Consider the following 19,732-nt stretch of genomic DNA (forward strand, 5'->3'; position numbering starts at 1 on the left):
AGAAGATTAAGGGGTGATTTGATTAAAGTTTTCAAGATATTAAGGGGAACTGATAGGGTAGACAGAGAGAAACTATTTCCGCTGGTTGGGGATTCTAGGACTAGGGGGCATCATCTAAAAATCAAAGCCAGACCTTTCAGGAGTGAAATTAGGAAACATTTCTACACAAAGGGTGGTAGAAGTTTGGAACTCTCTTCTGAAAATGACAGTTGATGCTCGATCAATTGTTAATTTTAATCCACTCCCCTAACCCTGTCCACACTCTCCTGCCTTGACCAGAAATTAAATCAACTGTAGTTAAGAAAAACATTGAAATAAACAAGAAAAGCTCTGTTTACCTTCGTTCTTGATCTCTGTGGGCACATTCGAGATATTTAACTGATCGATGTCCAGCTGCCACAGATTAGCCAGCTGGCCAAGCTCAGGGGGGAGCTCGCGAATTCCAGGGTTGCTGATGAGACAGAAAAGAGTTAAACATACAATCAGACAGAATCTACACTAATCCACTGTCGGTGTCAAACTTTGTCTGATAACGCTCCTGTGAAGCTCCTGGGGATGTTTTACTATGTTAAAGGCGCTGTATAAATGCAAATTATTGTTGTTGATTTTGCCCTTCCTAGCCCCAGAGTACGGACAGAGTCCATTTGCCCAAATTGGAACGAGTAACCAAATTGTGGACCCTTCTGCTCTATTGGATCAACTCACCGAGCGGAGTCTGCCAGGGACATTCATTAATTGGACGGTAATATTTTCTGGAAAACAATCTGGCCGCAGCTTTTAATTGAATGAAGCATGCTGCCTTCTCTGTAGGAGTCCACATTAATCCCATACTTTGGAGTTCATTGTTAAAAAAATAGTTGACTTACTTTGAAAGGTAGAGTTCGGAGAGGGCTCGTAGCCAGCACACCGACTGAGGGACTGAATCAAGAAAATTACTGTCCAGGTGCAGAACTTCCAAACATTCTCCAAGGAACTGTGGGAATTCAACTGCTGAAACTGAAAATGAACGAATGAATGCACTTTACTCCGTTAGTCTGTAATAGCACGTTACTGTCTGTCTTGGCAGGGCACTCTGATTTCCAGAGTCACGGCAGGACACAGGCGGCCCAGGACTCGGTGTTTCCACTGGTCCCCGAACCCGTCCCTCCACCGGTGAAACCAAAATTTATGCAACAGACAAGATTTATTCTGATACAACAGTGAACAGTTGGCGTTTTCACTTCCATTGACTGGATTCCTGCTCCCTGTCTTTTCTTAAATAGGTCAAACATATTCAAACGAAAATGGTAGGCTGGAGCCTCACTGAGACATTCAATTTACCATTTCCACTGGAGCAGGGAAGGCTGAGGAGATTTAACGGACATTTTAAATTGAAGAAGGGTTTTGTTAGGGTGAATAGAGGAAGATTATTTCTTCTGGTTGGAGAGTCAGGGACAAGGCCCATCCAGTGCGCGAGGACAGCGTGAGGAGAAATGTTGTTACTCAGAGGGTTGTGGAGCATGGGATGCTTTGCCGCAACGAGTGGTTGGGCATCAGCCCCAGGGCCCAGGTGGCCTGCAGCTGCACTTGAATTCCACCCACCTTTGCCAGCAGTAGACCATGGTTGAGAGTCAGTCTGTGCCGAGGTGCCCCCTGCCATGACAATGCTCAGGGTCAGGAGATACTTTGGCCGATCAGGCGCAACACATTTGTGATGCTCTAGTCCTGCCGGCGCCAGCGTAGGGAGGGGTGGGGAGGGGGTAGGAAAATCAGCATCTTAATCTCATTAAAATGGTGGAAAAGGTGAAGTGTTGCCATGTGTCACCACATTGTCCTTTCAGTGTAGACCAATGGATGAAAGGACAGGGGCATGGGTCTAATGGGACAGGAACATAGAAACAGGAGGAGGCCATTCAGCCCCTCGAGCCTGTTCCGCCATTCAACGAGATCATGGCTGGTCTGCGACCTAACTCCATATACCTGCCTTTGGCCCATATCCCTTATTACCTTTAGTTAACAAAAATCTACCAATCTCAGATTTAAAACTAACAATTGATCGAGCATCAATTGCTGTTTGCGGAAGAGAGTTCCAAACTTCTACCACCCTTTGTGTGTAGAAGTGTTTCCTAATTTCACTCCTGAAAGGTCTGGCTCTAATTTTTAGACTACGCCCCCTAGTCCTAGACTCCCCAACCAGCGGAAATAGTTTCTCTCTATCCACCCTATCTGTTCCCATTAATATCTTGAAAACTTTGATCAAATCACCCCTTAACTTTCTAAATTCTAGGGAATACAACCCTGATTTGTGTAATCTCGCCTCGTAATTTAACCCTTGGAGTCCGGGTATCATTCTGGTAAACCTACGCTGCACTCCCTCCAAGGCCAGTATATCCTTCCTAAGGTGTGGTGCCCAGAACTGCTCCCAGTGCTCCAGGTGTGGTCTAACCAGGGCTTTGTATAGCTGTAGCGTGGCTTCTACCCCCTTGTATTCTAGTCCTCTAGATATAAAGGCCAGCATTCCATTAGCCTTTTTGATTATTTTCTGTATCTGTTCATGACATTTTAATGATCTAATGATGTAGCTGGACCCCCAAGTCTCTTTGGACCGCCACTGTTTTTAAGTTTTCACCATTTAGAAAGTACCCTGTTCTATCCTGTTTAGGTCCAAAGTGGATGATCTCACATTTGCCTACGTTAAAATCCATTTGCCACAGTTTTGCCCATTCACTTAATCGATCAATATCCCTTTGTAATTTTATGCTTTCATCTACACCGCCTACAATGCCGCCTATTTTTATGTCATTGGCAAATTTGGTTATATGACTTTCTATGCCATCATCTAAGTCGTTAATAAGTACGATGAATAGTTGAGGCCCCAACACTGATCCCTGTGGGACACGAGTCACATCCTGCCAATTCGAGTACCTGCCCATTATCCCTACTCTGGCTCCTGCCGCTCAACCAGTTTCCTAACCAGGTCAATAATTTGTCCTCAATTCCATGGGCTTCAACCTTAGTTAACAGTCTCTTATGAGGGACTTTATCAAATGCCTTCTGAAAGTCCATATAAATAACATCCATAGACATTCCCCTGTTCACTACTTTATTAACCTCTTCAAAAAATTCCAGCAGGTTCGTCAGGCATGACCTGCTCTTTACAAATCCATGCCGGCTCTCCCTGACCAGCTGAAAATGTTCTCGGTGTTCAGTCACCCTATCCTTAATTATAGACTCTAGTAATTTCCCGACAACAGATTGCCAGTTGTTTGGTCAGTTTGTACGAATGTATGAGAGCGTTATGTTACTGGACTGGTGAGTTCAAATCCCACAATGGTAGTTTGAGAATGTGAATTCAGTTTAAAACATCTGGAAATAAAAAGCTGTTCTCAGTAAAAGTGACCATGAAGCTGTTAGATTTTTGTTAAAACCCAACTGGTTCACGAATGTTCTTTAGGGAAGGAAACCTGCCGTCCTTACCCGGTCTGGGCCTATATGTAACTCCAGACCCACAGCAATGTGGTTGACTCTTAAATGACCTCTGAAGTGACCTAGCAAGCCACTCAGTTGTATTAAACTGCTACCAGCACTTCAAGAAGACGGCTCACCACCACCTTCTCAAGGATAGCTAGGGATGGGCAATAAATGGCGGCCTTGCCAGCGACGCCATCATGAGAATGAAAAAAAATGTAAACAGTTTATTTGTGAACAGAAGGGGAGGATGGATAAGTGGGCAAGTGACTTGTGTTTTCTTCACGAAGGAGAGTTTTACATTTGGTACGAGTCATTTAACAGACAGAGTTTTGGCACAATTCAGAATTGACACTGAGGCCTGAAGCTATCGGCCCAGGATGGGTAAGTGAGAAGGCTTTATCCTATAACTAATACTTGTGCCTCGTTGGTGCAGTTGTTCAGTATGGTGACTCCAGGTGCTGCCTCTGTAGCAAGGAGGAGTACACATGGGCAGATAAGTGGCAGATGCAGTTTAATAAAGAACAATGTGAGCAAACACAGTTTAGGAACAAGAATAAAGAATCGAATGTACCATAAAGGGTAAATTTCTCAATGCAGTGGAGGGTTTAAAGCGTGCAGATATATGGGGGGTGAAATTCGGCTCCTATGCACCTGCCATTAGTGCCTCCAGCGTTAATGGGCCAAAAAGGGGTTATTGTCCAGGGGCGGGATGGGTTGGCCAAAAAAGTGCCTCCTGCGAAATTTGGTGGGGCATTGCTGAGGTACTACCTGATAGCACCGCGCCCCCAGCGGTAGTGCCCCGGGCTGCCACACCTCCAGCGATGACATCATCGCCGTGCGACATGACACCTCAGTGCACCGCCGCGTCCCCTTACCATCTTGCGGCAGATATTCGGCTGCGCCCCGTGAGGCTGCCGAGGGCGGTGTCAGCCACAGCCTCATGGGTAGCGAGCCCGGCCAACCTCTGCTCGCTGGGCGGTACTTAAAGGGGAGGTGCAGCCGCGACCTATGCCGCCATTTTCCTTTATTGGCCGACCTCCAGGTCGGTCCTCCGTGGTGTGCCGTGGCGTGGTCCTGGCCGCCATTGCGTGTCTCAGCGCCGGGAGGCAGCCATGGCTCTGCCACCGTCCTGGTGGCCTAGTTGGGGCCATCGGAGGCCCTTCAGGGTGCGTAGCGGCCCTCCCCTTTAACCGAAGGGAAGGGGAGTTGAAAGCGGCAGTGCTCCGTGGAGTGCTGCCGATCACGCCCCGACCTCGCCTCGGTTACCGCCCCACCAGGAAGTGGAGCGTCATTAAGAGAGACTGAATATAAACGCAGAGAGATCATTAATGCTCAATACAATGCTTAGTACAGAACTGTGTGCAGTGTGGGGCTCCTCACTGTGGAGGGAAATAGCAGCCTTGGAGAAAGTGTGACACAGATTAACCAGGATGATCCCAGGGGTGTGGGCTCCAGGTTACAAGGAAAGACTGGGACAGAGAGGGAATGGGTTCAATCAAAGTGAGTGGATTGAAGGGGGTTTACGGAACTGTTCAGAATGAGGAAAGGTAAACATAGGTGCTTTTCACTGATAGAGATTGGAGGGCAAAAGGCCATGATCTGAAGATAAGCACTCAGTACAGATAAGGGGAAATTAGAAGAAACTTTTTTTACAGTTATCAGATGATGGGATGTTTGGCCACCAGTGGGATCGGTGATTTAAACAGGTACGGGGTAATTACTGAAAGAAGCAGAATTAAAAAGGGAAAGCTGGTAAATGGGACTGTGTTAGAACAAGCCGAGGGGGGCCGGAGCTCAGTGTGGGCGTAAGGGCCTCCTGTGTAAGTCTCGAAGCTATCTTTGGGTTTATGTGGATTATTTACCTGTGTCTGAATTTCTCTTTTGTCGTGTCGTAAAAAAACTGACTTTTCTCGTTCTGACTCCTTCTTCTCCCCTGAACACAGAAACAAACAGGACAACAATCAATCACGGGAATCGGCAGTGAGCTCTCAGTAATCACTAAACACCACACAACACGGCTCAGCTGGTAGCACTCTCGCCTCCGAGTCAGGAGGTTGTGGGTTCAAGTCCCGCTCCAGAGACTTGAGCACAAAAATCTAGGCTGACACTCCAGTGCAGTATAAGAGTGCTGCACTGGCAAAGATGCCGTCTTTCGGATGGATGTAAAAGATCCCGTGGCACTATTTCGAAGAAGAGCAGGGGAGTTATTAAAAACATAGAAGATAGGAGCAGGAGTAGGCCATTCGGCCCCTCGAGCCTGCTCCGCCATTCAATGAGATCATGGCGGATCATCTAAACTCAGTGCCGCATTCCTGCCTTCTCCCCATATCCCTTGATCCCTTTAGCCTTAAGAAATATATCCAACTCCTTCTTGAATATATTTAATGAATTGGCCTCTGCTGCCTTCTGTGGTAGAGAATTCCACAGGTTCACCACTCACTGGGTGAAGAAATTCCTCCTCATCTCTGTCCTAAATGGCTTACCCCTTATCCTTAGACTGTGACCCCTGGTTCTGGACTCCCCCGCCATCGGGAACATCCTTCCTGCATCTAGTCTGTCTAATCCTGTTAGAATTTTACAAGTTTCAATGAGATCCCCTCTCATTCTTCTAAACTCCAGCGAGTATAAGCCCAATCGACCCAATCTCTCCTCATACGTCATTCCTGCCATCCCAGGTATCAGCCTGGTGAATCTTCGCTGCACTCCTTCCATGGCAAGAACATTCTTCCTCAGATAAGGCGACAAAAACTGCACACAATACTCAAGGTGTGGTCTCACCAAGGCCCTGTACAACTGCAGCAAGACATCCTTGTTCCTGTACTCAAACCCTCTCGCTACGAAGGCCAGCATACCATTTGCCTTCTTAACCGCCTGCTGCACCTGCATGCTTACCTTCAGCGACTGGTGCACAAGGACACCCAGGTCTCGTTGCACTTCCCCTTCTCCCAATCTATTGCTGTTCAGATAATAATCTGCCTTCCTGTTTTTGACACCAAAGTGGATAACCTCGCATTTATCCACGTTATACTGCATCTGCCATGCTTCTGCCCAATCACCCAACCTGTCCAAATCATCCTGGAATTTCTCGGCATCCTCCTCACAGCACACGCGCCTTGGAGTCGGGTTGCGTGAGTGTGGGCCGGGAACCCAAAAGATGTGAACAGCATGTTCTGCACTGCACGTTTAACTTAACAGCCCCAATTAAACCAGTCATGCACGTTTCCCAGCCCAATTAAATGGAGCGGGTCCGATGACATCACCGATGACTCATTTCCAGCGTGGATATTGAAAGCAGCCTTGCACACGTCTCATTTCAAGGTTGATGTAGGAGTGCCGAAGGTGGTTTCCAGAGGTCTCAGTAACACAATAAAACTGACAAAACTGTGGGTCATGGAGACGAGGCCGAGGGCAGCGCCAAGATTCACCGCCGCTGCCCTGGAAGTTTTGGTGCAGGCTGTAAGAGCACGCAGGGAGGTCCTCTTCCCTGGCGATCGATGAAAACGACCACCCAAAGACACAAAAAGGGCATGGTTGGAGATTGCAGAGGAGGTCAGTAGCAGGGAGGTCGTGAGGAGGACCTGGATCCAGTGCAGGAAGAGATTCAATAATCTCTTGAGGTCAGGAAAGGTGAGTGCAAAGCCACACTCACCTTCATCCTGAAGTGCCTGCCACCCCAACCCCATCACTCTGCCTTCCCAAGCACATCATTCCTCACACCAACCTACCTTGCACATGCACCCATCCCTCTCTGTCTATGCACCTACTCACATCCCCATCTGACTAACCACCACTGACACTCGCCCTCATCCTAATGCAATCATAGCAAGTAACACCATAGAAGGAGGCCATTTGGCAATGTCACGCCGCTCCCTCATAGTCACCCTCTATAGATGTAGCCCATCCATTCCTTACACTCATTCCATCACTCTCACTCAAAGTTTTCTTATTTCCCTCCTTGCAGGAGAAGAGAGCCCACAACAATCGGGAGAGGCAGAGAACTGGAGGTGGCCCTCCAATCTTCAGGCAATTGACTCCAGCAGAGGTGGTCACCCTGGAGATCTCTGGAGTTGCAGAGCTGCTGGCAGTGGGAGATGGAGAGAAGGGGACCTCCCAGCAACCTGGTGACAGAATTACATCTCATACAGCCACCTGGCATACAACAGTCACCCATATGGTGACTGATGTCAGCAGCCAGTGAAATACCATCATGTGCATAATGGTAACGTTACCCATTCTCATTATAACACTTCTAATTCATCTCTTTACTCTCCCATAGGTCCATCAAGGGCCCTCCACCCTCCACTGTCCAGCTGGAAGAGGAAGACAACTCCTCAGAGGGAGCCCCAGCCTCTGAGGGCGCACCATCAACAGACCTATGCGCGGCCAGCACCAGAGCAGATACGCACACCTCGGTGTCCTGTGCGAGATAGAGTAGTGTTGTCACTTGGTGTCTCTCATGAACAAGAGCAGAAAGTGCTGACAGGGACAGCAGTGGAGATTCCTCGCCGGAGGGCACAGGACGCTCCAAGCTCTGCTGAGCTGCATGCAGACACTGAGCCTCGGGGGCCATCGAAAAAGAGGGTGATCTTGGAGGGGCAGCAACAAGTGCATGAGGCTCTGGCAGCTTTTGCAGCCACGATGTCTGCAAATGTGCAGAGAATGGAGGAGTCCATCTCCAACATGAGCACCACCATGTCGCAGGCGATAGCGACGATGTGCTGTTCCATGGAAAGGATGGCCAGCTGCATGGAGCAGCAAATGCGCCAGTCACATGAGAACATGCTTGCTGTGGACAACAGATGGCAAACACTCATTAACCTCAGCTCGAGGAGGGATACTAACGTAGACTTGCGCGTTCATTGCGCCACTGCTGTGCAGCAAGGTGCTCTCCAGTGACTTGCTAGCAGGGAAGTGCGGGTGGGCCATGAGAGGAATGATGGTGAGAGGGGACATGGAAGAGGGGCTCTTCTCAAAGCGCTCACACTTCTCTCCCATTGCCTTCACCTCAGGCAGAGCCCCAGATGCCTCCTCGGATCCCAACGGCCAAGTCTGTCCCTGCACAGTTGCAGGAGGAGCAGATTTTGGCGGGGCCATCACAGGCTCCAAAACCCACAGGACATCCAGCAAAAGTGTCTAAGCAGTTGCAGCAGGGAAGTGAGCAGCCTGCCTCTATCTCTGCTGAAGCCACAGGGGTTGCACCTCGTAGAAGCACTCAGAAAAGATGCAGAAGGTGTATGCACATGGGTGTATGAACAAATGTTAGTGGTAAGTTTCAGTTATATTTATGACAGAGATAAATCTATTTCTTTGCACCACTTTCTGGTCTTGTCCATTTTTGCCTGCTAATTGGGAAGTGGCCTTGTCACTTGGAGTGAAGGGTGAGACATTATTAACCTCGAGCAATGGGGGTTTGGGGGAGAGGAATGGCTTAGTCATTGTAGGGCTGCTTTATGGTGTTGTTGGGGTCGGGGGACAGTTAGTACAGCATATGGCATCTATATGGGGTGCAGTGGAGCAAGTTAAGTAAATCTGGGCATTCTGAGGCCATCCCAGGCCTCCCGGGCAGCAATGTGCGCCGCTGCTGGTGCCATCTCCATCTCAGGTTCCTCCTTCTCCTCCTCGTCTTCCACCTGTTCTTCTTCTTCCGAAGAGGCTGTGCGCTCTGCACCTTGCTCCTCCTGCAGCTCCAATCCTCGCTACTGCACTATGTTGTGCAGCGCACAGCAAACAACAATGATTCTGGAGACCCTGGCTGGTACGTACTGAAGGGCTCCTCCAGATCTGTCAAGGCATCTGAAGCGCATCTTCAGCATGCCTATTGCAAGCTCTATGACACATCTGGTTGACATGCGGCTGGCATTATAACATAGAAACATAGAAAAATAGGAGCAGGAGTAGGTCATTCAGCCCTCCAAGCCTGCTCCATCATTCAATTTGATCATGGCTGATCTTCTATCTCAATACCATATTCCCGCTCTCTCCCCATACCCCTTGATGCCTTTTGTGTCTAGAAATCTATCTATTTCCTTCTTAAATATATTCAGTGACTTGGCTTCCACAGCCTTCTGTGGTAGAGAATTCCAGAGGTTCACCAGCCTCTGAGTGAAGAAATATCTCCTCATCTCAGTCCTAAATGTCCTACTCCGTATCCTGAGACTGTGACCCCCCAGTCCGGGGAAACATCCTCCCTGCATCCAGTCTGTCTAGCCCTGTCAGAATTTTATACGTTTCAATAAGATCCCCTCTCATTCTTCCAAACTCTAGTGAATACAGACCTAGTCGACCTAATTTCTCCTCATACGACAGTCCTACCATCCCAGGAATCAGTCTGGTGAACCTTCGCTGCACTCCCTCTATGGCAAGTATAACCTTTCTTAGGTAAGGAGACCAAAACTGCACACAGTACTCCAGGTGTGGTCTCACTAAGGCCCTGTACATCCTTGCTCCTGTACTCAAATCCTCTTGCAATGAAGGCCAACATACCATTTGCCTTCCGAACTGCTTGCTGCACCTGCATGTTTGCTTTTAGTGATTGGTGTACAAGGACACCCAGGACCCTTTGTACATCAGCATTTTCCAATCTAGCACCATTTAAATAATACTCTACCTTTCTGTTTTTCCTACCAAAGTGGATAACTTCACATTTAGCCACGTTATACTGCATCTGCCATGTATTTGCCCACTCACTCAACTTGTCTAAATCGCCTTGAAGCCTCTTTGCATCCTCCTCACAACTCACAATCCCACCTAGTTTTGTGTCGTCAGCAAACTTGGAAATATTACATTTGGTTCCCTCATCCAAATCATTGATATATATTGTGAATAGCTGGGGCCCAAGCACTGATCCCTACGGTACCCCAGTAGTCACCGCCTGCCACCCCGAAAAAGACCAATTTATTCCTACTCTCTGTTTCCTGTCTGTTAACCAATTTTCAATCCATGCCAGTATATTACCCCCAATCCCATGTGCTTTAATTTTGCACACTAACCTCTTATGTGGGACTTTATCAAAGACCTTCTGAAAATCCAAATACACCACATCCACTGGTTCTCCCTTATCTATTCTACCAGTTACATCCTCAAAAAACTCCAGTCGGTTTTTCAAACACGATTTCCCTTTCATAAATCCATGTTGACTTTGTCTAATCCTGTTGATATTTTCTAAGTGTCACATCCTTTATAATAGACTCTAGCATTTTCCCTACTACTGATGTTAGTCTAACCGGTCTGTAGTTCTCTGTTTTCTCTCCCTCCTTTTCTAAATAGTGGGGTTACATTTGCCACCCATCAATCTGCCGGAACTGTTCCATAATCTATAGAATTTTGGAAGATGACAACCAATGCATCCGCTATTTCCATGGCTACCTCTTTTAGTATTCTGGGATGCAGATTATCAGGCCCTGGGGATTTATCAGCTTTCAGTCCCATTAATTTCTCCGGCACTATTTTTTTACTAATACTAATTTCCTTTAATTCCTCCTTCTCACTAGACCCTTGGTTCCCTCGCATTTCTGGGAAGTTATTTGTGTCCTCTTCCATGAAGACAGAACTAAAGTATTTGTTTAATTGCTCAGCCACTTCCTTGTTCCCCATTATAAATTCTCCCGTTTCTGACTGTAAGGGACCTACATTTGTCTTCACTAATCTTTTTCTTTTTACATACTTGTAGAAGCTTTTACAGTCCACTTTTATGTTCCTTGCAAGTTTACTCTCATACTCTCTTTGTCCCCTCTTAATCAATCTCTTGGTCCTTTTTTGCTGAACTCTAAACTGCTCCCAATCCTCAGGCTTCCTACTTTTTCTGGCAACTTTATATGACTCCTCTTTGGTTCTAATATTATCCTTAATTTCTTTTGTTAGCCATGGTTGGGCCACTTTTCCTTTTGTGTTTTTGCGCCAGAAAGGAATGTATAACTGTTGCAATTCATGCATTCATTCCTTAAATGCTAACCATTGCCGATCCACCGTCATGCCTTTTAATGAAGCTCCCCAATCTATCATAGCCAACTCACTCCTCATACCATTGTAGTTTCCTTTGTTTAGATTTAGAACCCTAGTTTCGGATTGGACTTCTTCACTTTCCATCTTATTGAAGAATTCTATCATGTTATGGTCACTCTTCCCTAAAGGACCCCGCACAACAAAATTATTAATTAACCCTTTCTCTTTGCACAATACCCAATCTAGGATAGCCTGTTCCCTAGTTGGCTCCACAATGTACTGGTCTAAAAAACCATCTCGTACACACTCCAGGAATTCATCCTCCACAGTATTATTGCTAATTTGGTTTGGCCAGTCTATATGTAGATTAAAGTCTCCCATGATTACTGTAGTACCCTTGTTACATGCATCTCTAATTTCCTGTTTGATGCCGTCCCCTATATTACCACTACTGTTTGGAGGCGATAGACAATTCCCACCAATGTTTTCTGCCCCTTGGTGCTTCTTAGCTCCACCCAGACTGATTCTACGTCTTGATTTTCTGAGCCAATATCCTTTCTCACTATTGCTCAGATTTCATCCTTTACTAACAACGCCACCCCACCTCCTTTTCCTTTTCACCTGTCCTTCCTAAATATCGAATATCCTTGGATATTCAGCTCCCAGCCTTGGTCACCCTGCAGCCATGCCTCTGTAATTGCAATTATATCGTCTCCATTTACATCTATTTGCATTGTTAATTTGTCTACCTTATGACGAATGCTTCGTGCATTCAGATACAGTGTCTTTAGATTTGTTTTTTTAACATTTTTATACATCTTAACATTTTTTTGTACTATGGCCCTATTTGTCTTACCATTTGTTCTTACCCGGACCCTATTTGTTAGTGCACTCTTTTGTTTGTACGCTCTGTCCCTTCCTGACACAATCTGGTTATCCTTCCCCCAATCACTTTCCTGCACTGCTTCCTTGTCATAGAGTCATAGAGTCATAGAGTTATACAGCACGGATAGAGGCCCTTCGGCCCATCGTGTCCACGCCAGCCATCACGCCCTGTCTAACCTAATCCCATATTCCAGCATTTGGTCCGTAGCCTTGTATGCTATGGCATTTCAAGTGCTCATCCAAATGCTTCTTGAATGTTGTGAGGGTTCCTGCCTCCACAACCCTTACGGGCAGTGAGTTCCAGATTCCAACCACCCTCTGGGTGAAAAAGTTCTTCCTCAAATCCCCTCTAAACCCCCCGCCCTTTACCTTGAATCTATGCCCCCTAGTTATTGACCCTTCTACTAAGGGAAAAAGCTCCTTAGTATCCATCCTATCTATGCCCCTCATAATTTTGTACACCTCAATCATGTCCCCCCTCAACCTCCTCTGCTCCAAGGAAAACAAACCCAATCTGCCCAGTCTCTCTTCATAGCTGAAGCGTTCCAGCCCTGGTAGCATCCTGGTGAATCTCCTCTGCACCCTCTCCAACGCGATCACATCCTTCCTGTAGTGTGGCAACCAGAACTGCACACAGTATTCCAGCTGTGGCCTAACCAGTGTTTTATACAGCTCCATCATAACCTCCTTGCTCTTATATTCTATGCCTCGGCTAATGAAGGCAAGTATCCCATATGCCTTTTTTACCACCTTATCCACCTGTTCTGCCGCCTTCAGGGATCTGTGTACTTGCACACCCAGATCCCTCTGACCCTCCGTCTTGCCTAGGGTCTTACCATTCATTGTGTATTCCCTTGCCTTGTTAGTCCCCCCAAAGTGCATCACCTCGCACTTTTCCGGGTTAAATTCCATTTGCCACTGTTCCGCCCATCTGACCAACCCATCGATATCGTCCTGCAGACTGAGACTACCCTCCTCGCTATTTACCACCCTACCAATTTTTGTATCATCCGCGAAGTTACTGATCATACCTTTTACATTCATATCCAAGTCATTAATATAGACCACAAACAGCAAGGGACCCAGCACCGATCCCTGTGGTACCCCACTGGCCACAGGCTTCCAGTCACAAAAACAACCTTCGACCATCACCCTCTGCCTTCTGCCACTAAGCCAGTTTTTTATCCAACGTGCCAAGGCACCCTGGATTCCATGGGCTCTTAACTTCTTGACCAGTCTCCTGTGCGGGACTTTATCGAAGGCCTTACTGAAATCCATGTATACCACATCCACTGCGTTGCCCTCATCCACACACCTAGTCACCCCCTCAAAAAATTCAATCAAATTAGTCAGACATGATCTTCCCTTGACAAAGCCATGTTGACTATCCCTGATTAATCCTTGCCTCTCCAAGTGGAGACTGATTTTGTCCCTCAGAATTTTTTCCAATAATTTTCCCACCACTGATGTTAGGCTCACTGGCCTGTAGTTCCCCGGTTTTTCCCTACTCCCCTTCTTGAATAATGGAACTACATTAGCGGTTCTCCAGTCCTCTGGCACATCCCCTGTGGCCAGAGAGGTTCTGAATATGTGTGTCAAGAGCCCCCGCAATCTCTTCCTTTGCCTCACACAGCAGCCTGGGTTACATTTCGTCCGGGCCTGGGGATTTATCCATTTTTAGGCCTGCTAAAACCGCCAATACCTCCTCCCTCTTGATGTTAATGTGTTCGAGCATATCACAGTCCCCCCGCCCTATTTCTATGTCTACATCGTCCCTCTCCATAGTGAAAACAGATGCAAAAAATTCATTTAGAACCCCTCCTACATCTTCCGGCTCCACACACAGATTGCCACTTTTGTCCCTAATGGGCCCTATTTTTTCCCTAGTTATCCTCTTACCCTTAATATACTTATAAAACATCTTAGAATTTTCCTTTATTTTGCTCGCCAGTGTTATTTCATGGCCCCTCCTTGATCTCCTAATTTCTTTTTTAAGTATCCCCCTGCACTTTTTGTACTCCTCTAGGGCTTCCTCCGTCTTTAGCCTTTTGTATCTGCCAAAAGCCCCCCTTTTTTTCCTAATCCATTCTCGTATATCCCCTGACATCCAAGGTTCCCTGTGGTTTTTGGAACCACCCTTGACCTTTACGGGAACATGTTGCCATTGTATGATCTCAATCTCCCTTCTGAAAGCCTCCCATTGCTCCGATGCGGATTTTCCTACAAGTAGCTGATCCCAGTCCATTTTGGCCAGATCCTGCCTTATCCTATTAAAATTGGCCTTCCCCCAATTTAGAACCTTTATTTCCGGCCCATCCCTGTCCTTTTCCATGACCACCTTAAATCTCACCATATTATGGTCACTGTCACCAAAGTGCTCACCTACTAGCACTTCTTCCACTTGGCCGGCCACATTCCCTAGAATTAGGTCCAGTACCGCCCCCTCTCTTGTAGGACCTTCTACATGCTGGCTCAAAAAGCTCTCCTGGATGCACTTTAAGAATTCTACACCCTCTGTGCCTTTCACACTCTGACTATCCCAGTTAATATTGGGGAAGTTGAAATCCCCCATTATTATTACCCTATTATTTGCACATTTCTCTGAGATTTGCCTACATATCTGTTCCTCTATCTCCCCCTGACTGTTTGGAGGCCTATAGTACACTCCCAGCAAAGTGCTTGCCCCCTTCTTGTTTTTAAGCTCCACCCATATGGCCTCATTAGAGGAACCTGCTAATATGTCATCCCTCCTTACTGCAGTAATTGACTCCTTAATTAATATTGCTACACCCCCTCCCCTTATACCCCCCCCTCTGTCTCGCCTGAAGATTCTGTACCCCGGAATATTGAGCTGCCAGTCTTGCCCCTCCCTCAACCATGTCTCCGTGATAGCAACAATATCATACTCCCATGTGTTTATCAACACCTTCAGTTCATCCACCTTATTTGCAAGACTCCTTGCATTAAAATAGATGCCATCCAGCCTTGCCCTTGTATATTTGCCCTGTCTACCAAGCTGACTTGTTTTTTTCTCTATAATTGGCAGCACATCACCCCCTATTTCAGCTCCCCTCTGTATCCCATCCCCCTGTCAAGTTAGTTTAAACCCCCCCCAACAGTGCTAGCAAACCTCCCCGCAAGGATATTTGTCCCGCTCTGGTTCAGGTGCAACCCGTCCGACTTGTACAAGTCCCACCTTCCCCAGAAGCAGGCCCAGTCATCCAGGAAAGTAAAACCCTCCCCCCTACACCAACTCTTTAGCCACGCATTCATCTGCTCTATCCTCCCATTCCTATACTCACTAGCACGTGGCACTGGGAGTAATCCAGAGATTACAACCTTTGAGGTCCTGCTCTTTAATCTGTTACCTAGCTCCCTAAATTCTTGATGCAGGACCTCATCCCCCTTCCTACCTATGTCGTTGGTCCCAATGTGGACCATGACCTCTGCCTGCTCACCCTCCCCCTGAAGAATGCCCTGTAGCCGCACAGTGACATCCATGACCCTGGCCCCAGGGAGGCAACAGACCATCCTGGAGTCACGTTTGCGGCCACAGAAATGCCTATCTGTTCCCCTTACGATAGAATCCCCTACCACTATTGCTCTCCCACTCTTTTTCCTCCCTTTCTGAGCAGCAGAAGCGTCCCTGGTGCCAGGAAGCTGGCTGCTGCTGCCTTCCCCTGGTGAGTCATCCCCCTCAACAGTATCCAACTTGGTATACCTGTTTGAAAGGGGGATGTCCGCAGGGGGTCCCTGCACTTCCTGCCTGCCTCTGTTGCTCCGCCTGATGGTCACCCCCTGTGCAGCCCTACCCTGAGGCGTGAACAACTCGCTAAACGTGCTATCCACGACCCTCTCAGCATCGCGCATGCTCCAAAACTCATCCACCCGCAGCTCGAGCGCCACAATGCGGTCTACAAGTAGCTGCAGCTGGATGCATTTCCCGCACACATGGTCGCCAGGGACACTGGCAGCGTCCCTGATTTCCCACATGGAGCAAGAGGAGCAGAACACGGGTCTGAGCTCTCCTGCCATGACTTACTCCTTTAATTAATCTAAAAATTTATTCAATACCCCAGTTACAGGTATACTCTAGGGCGCTTTATTTACCAACTGTCCTCACTACAACACAGAGCCCCTAGAAATTTAACACCACAGAAATCAAGCTTGTAATGAAAAGAGAGAAATACTCACCAACCAATCACTTACCTGCTCCCTGGTGACGTCACACCCCGATTACTTTTTACCTCTCTGCAACTTCTGAGCTCGCAGACTGGAGTTTGGTATGCCTCTCCTGGCCCCGCTGCCGCTTTTGTACCTCGCCGCCGAGTCTCCCACAGGTCCCGCCTCTCGCTGCCTGCCGCCGCTGCTCTGAGGCCTCTCCTGGCCCCGCTGCCGCCTTAAGTACCTCGCTGCCGAGTCTCCCACAGGTCCCGCCTCTCGCTGCCTGCCGTCGCTGCCTGTCTTTTCTCTTTAGCATTCTAGATTTCCCTCCACCGGGATCCTCCCCCCACATATAACTCTCCTGAGCCTCAGTACTTGGCCCCCTCAAGGGTGCCATCAGCCATGTCTTCAGTGGATAGCTCTTGTCTCCAAGCAGCCAGTCGGTAAGTCTGTTCGGAGGAGCGAAGAGCTGAGGGAGGGTGGACTGGCGCAGGACGAAAGAGTCATAACAGCTGCCAGGGAATCTGGCGCATACATGCATGTTGATCCTTTTATGGTTGCTGATGAGCTGCACATTGAGGGAGTGGAAGCCCTTGCGGTTCACAAACACTCCTGGGTGATGAGGGGGAGCCCTGATGGCCACATGTGTGCAGTTAATGACACCCTGCACCTGTGGGAAGCCAGCCAGAGCCACAAAGCCGAGCACCCGCTCAGTAACGCTGGCTTCATCAGTGGCAAAGACTACATAATTGGCTGACTTGTCAAACATGGCATCGGTCACCTGGGTGATGCATCTGTGGGCGAGATCCTGCAAATGTCTGCTGCAGATCCCTGGAAGGCGCCTGAGGTGAAGAAGTTGAGGGCGGTGGTGACTTTGACAGCCACTGGTAAGGTGTGTCCTCCAGGTCCTCTGGGCAGCAGGTCATGTTCCAGCAAGTTACAGATGTCTGTGACAACCTGACGTGATAGCCTGAGCCTCCTGAAGCACAGTCATGTCCAGGAAGCTCATTCTCTGTCTGTACACCCTGTGTTGGGGGTATCGCCTCCGGTGCAGTGCAGCCCTGTGCTGACCCCCTCTCTCCTGTGGAGCATCAGGTCATTGAGGAGAAGGCTGCTGGTGTGGCTGGTGTTGTTGGTGTTGGCGCTCATCTTGGTCTGATTCTGAGGTCCAAGGTGAGACAGCATAAGCGGCACCCAGATGGCAGGTAAAGTGAAGATCGTAGGCACAATCCTCCAAAGTAGTGAGAATGACTAGCAATGCGGTGAGAGTGGTTTCCGAGGTTACTGCTGACAGCTAAATCTCAGCACAAAATGGAGTCAGCAACAGCCTTTCCATTAGCCAAGTGAGCAGCTGTAATGTGGGAGCATTGAAGTGTTTATCAAAGTTCCCAATTAATGCACTCGCACATTGGCCACTGAACGTCCGCCTCCCCTTCACAGGCGAGGTTCTCGAGCTGCGTGAATCCTGTGCTTAAGACATTAAAGCCAAAACCTGCTGTTCAGATGCCACTTAAGGGTCTCTCAACAAGCATTTAATTACGTCAATGAGGTCTCCCGCCTCTGCCGAGCGTGTTCGTGGCGCGCTGGGAAACGCACCCGAGTTAAATGCGGAAGTCAGCGGGATGATGGCGGGTTCCCGGCGCGCTGGCAATTTCGGCGATTTTTACTGCTGACCCGCCCCCAAACCCACTCACACGGGACTGGGAAAATTCCGGCTGATGTCTTGCACAGTTGACAGTGGGAGATCCCATCCTCACCCCACTCCCAGCAGACCCGGGCTCCTGGAATTCCTGCCCCACTGTGCTTAATGTGAAGCTGAACACATCAACACGAACATGAGCTTCTTCAATTTTACATATGTTATTGGGCAGTACTTACTTTCCGAGCTGATTTCGAGAGAGATCGAGTGATTTGAGGCTCGAGCATTGCCACCTGTCCACTGAGGGAAGTGACTGCAACTGATTGCCAGACAACTTCAGGGAGTTCAGGGCCTGTGACAAGATAAAGCACAGTTTGTGATATTGTTTTGGTTCAAGATCGCAGCAAAGGTTAACACCAAAACATTCACCAAACCTAAACAGCAACATTGCCCGTAATATCGGAGTGATGTGCTGAGACCGCGCACAGGGAGACTGGGGCCAAGGAGCCGGAGCAGGAGGAGGGAGTCAGGCTGACGTGTGCAGGGAGAGAGTGTGTTGGGACACTGACAGAGACACAGAGTGAGGGAGTGGAGCAGGAGGGAGTCAGGCTGATGTGTGCAGGGAGAGAGTGTGTTGGGACACTGACAGAGAGACAGAGCGAGGGAGTGGAGCAGGAGGAGGGAGTCAGGCTGGTGTGTGCAGGGAGAGTGTGTTGGGACACTGACAGAGACACAGAGCGAGGGAGTGGAGCAGCAGGAGGGAGTCAGGCTGATGTGTGCAGGGAGAGCGTGTGTTGGGACATTGACAGAGACACAGAGCGAGGGAGTGGAGCAGGAGGAGGGAGTCAGGCTGATGTGTGCAGGGAGAGCGTGTGTTGGGACATTGACAGAGACACGGAGCGAGGGAGTGGAGCAGGAGGAGGGAGTCAGGCTGGTGTGTTCAGGGAGAGAGTGTGTTGGGACACTGACAGAGACACAGAGCGAGGGAGTGGAGCAGGAGGAGGGAGTCAGGCTGACGTGTGCAGGGAGAGAGTGTGTTGGGACACTGACAGAGACACAGAGCGAGGGAGTGGAGCAGGAGGAGGGAGTCAGGCTGACGTGTGCAGGGAGAGAGTGTGTTGGGACACTGACAGAGACACAGAGCGAGGGAGTGGAGCAGGAGGAGGGAGTCAGGCTGATGTGTGCAGGGAGAGAGTGTGTTCGGACACTGACAGAGAGACAGAGCGAGGGAGTGGAGCAGGAGGAGGGAGTCAGGCTGACGTGTGCAGGGAGAGAGTGTGTTGGGACATTGACAGAGACACAGAGCGAGGGAGTGGAGCAGGAGGAGGGAGTCAGGCTGGTGTGTGCAGGGAGAGAGTGTGTTGGGACACTGACAGAGACACCGAGCGAGGGAGTGGAGCAGGAGGAGGGAGTCAGGCTGGTGTGTGCAGGGAGAGAGTGTGTTGGGACACTGACAGAGACACCGAGCGAGGGAGTGGAGCAGGAGGAGGGAGTCAGGCTGGTGTGTGCAGGGAGAGTGTGTTGGGACACTGACAGAGACACAGAGCGAGGGAGTGGAGCAGGAGGAGGGAGTCAGGCTGATGTGTGCAGGGAGAGAGTGTGTTGGGACACTGACAGAGACACAGAGCGAGGGAGTGGAGCAGGAGGAGGGAG

At 48.8% G+C, this 19,732-nt stretch overlaps 1 protein-coding gene across 1 annotated transcript in view; it reads right to left on the minus strand.

The window, feature by feature from the left end:
• Positions 1–19,732, minus strand: part of lrrk1 (leucine-rich repeat kinase 1) — a 404,527-nt gene that overhangs the window by 224,069 nt on the left and 160,726 nt on the right. Inside the window, 4 exon segments of the mRNA XM_085968973.1 lie at positions 339–451; positions 867–996; positions 5,313–5,383; positions 18,319–18,431. Coding sequence (XP_085825099.1) covers positions 339–451; positions 867–996; positions 5,313–5,383; positions 18,319–18,431 — 427 coding nt within the window.

This window comes from Somniosus microcephalus, chromosome 27 (genome assembly GCF_052327205.1).
Source record: "Somniosus microcephalus isolate GS21.2 chromosome 27, FLI_Smic_1.0, whole genome shotgun sequence".
In the NCBI taxonomy this organism is placed as follows: Eukaryota; Metazoa; Chordata; class Chondrichthyes; order Squaliformes; family Somniosidae; genus Somniosus; species Somniosus microcephalus.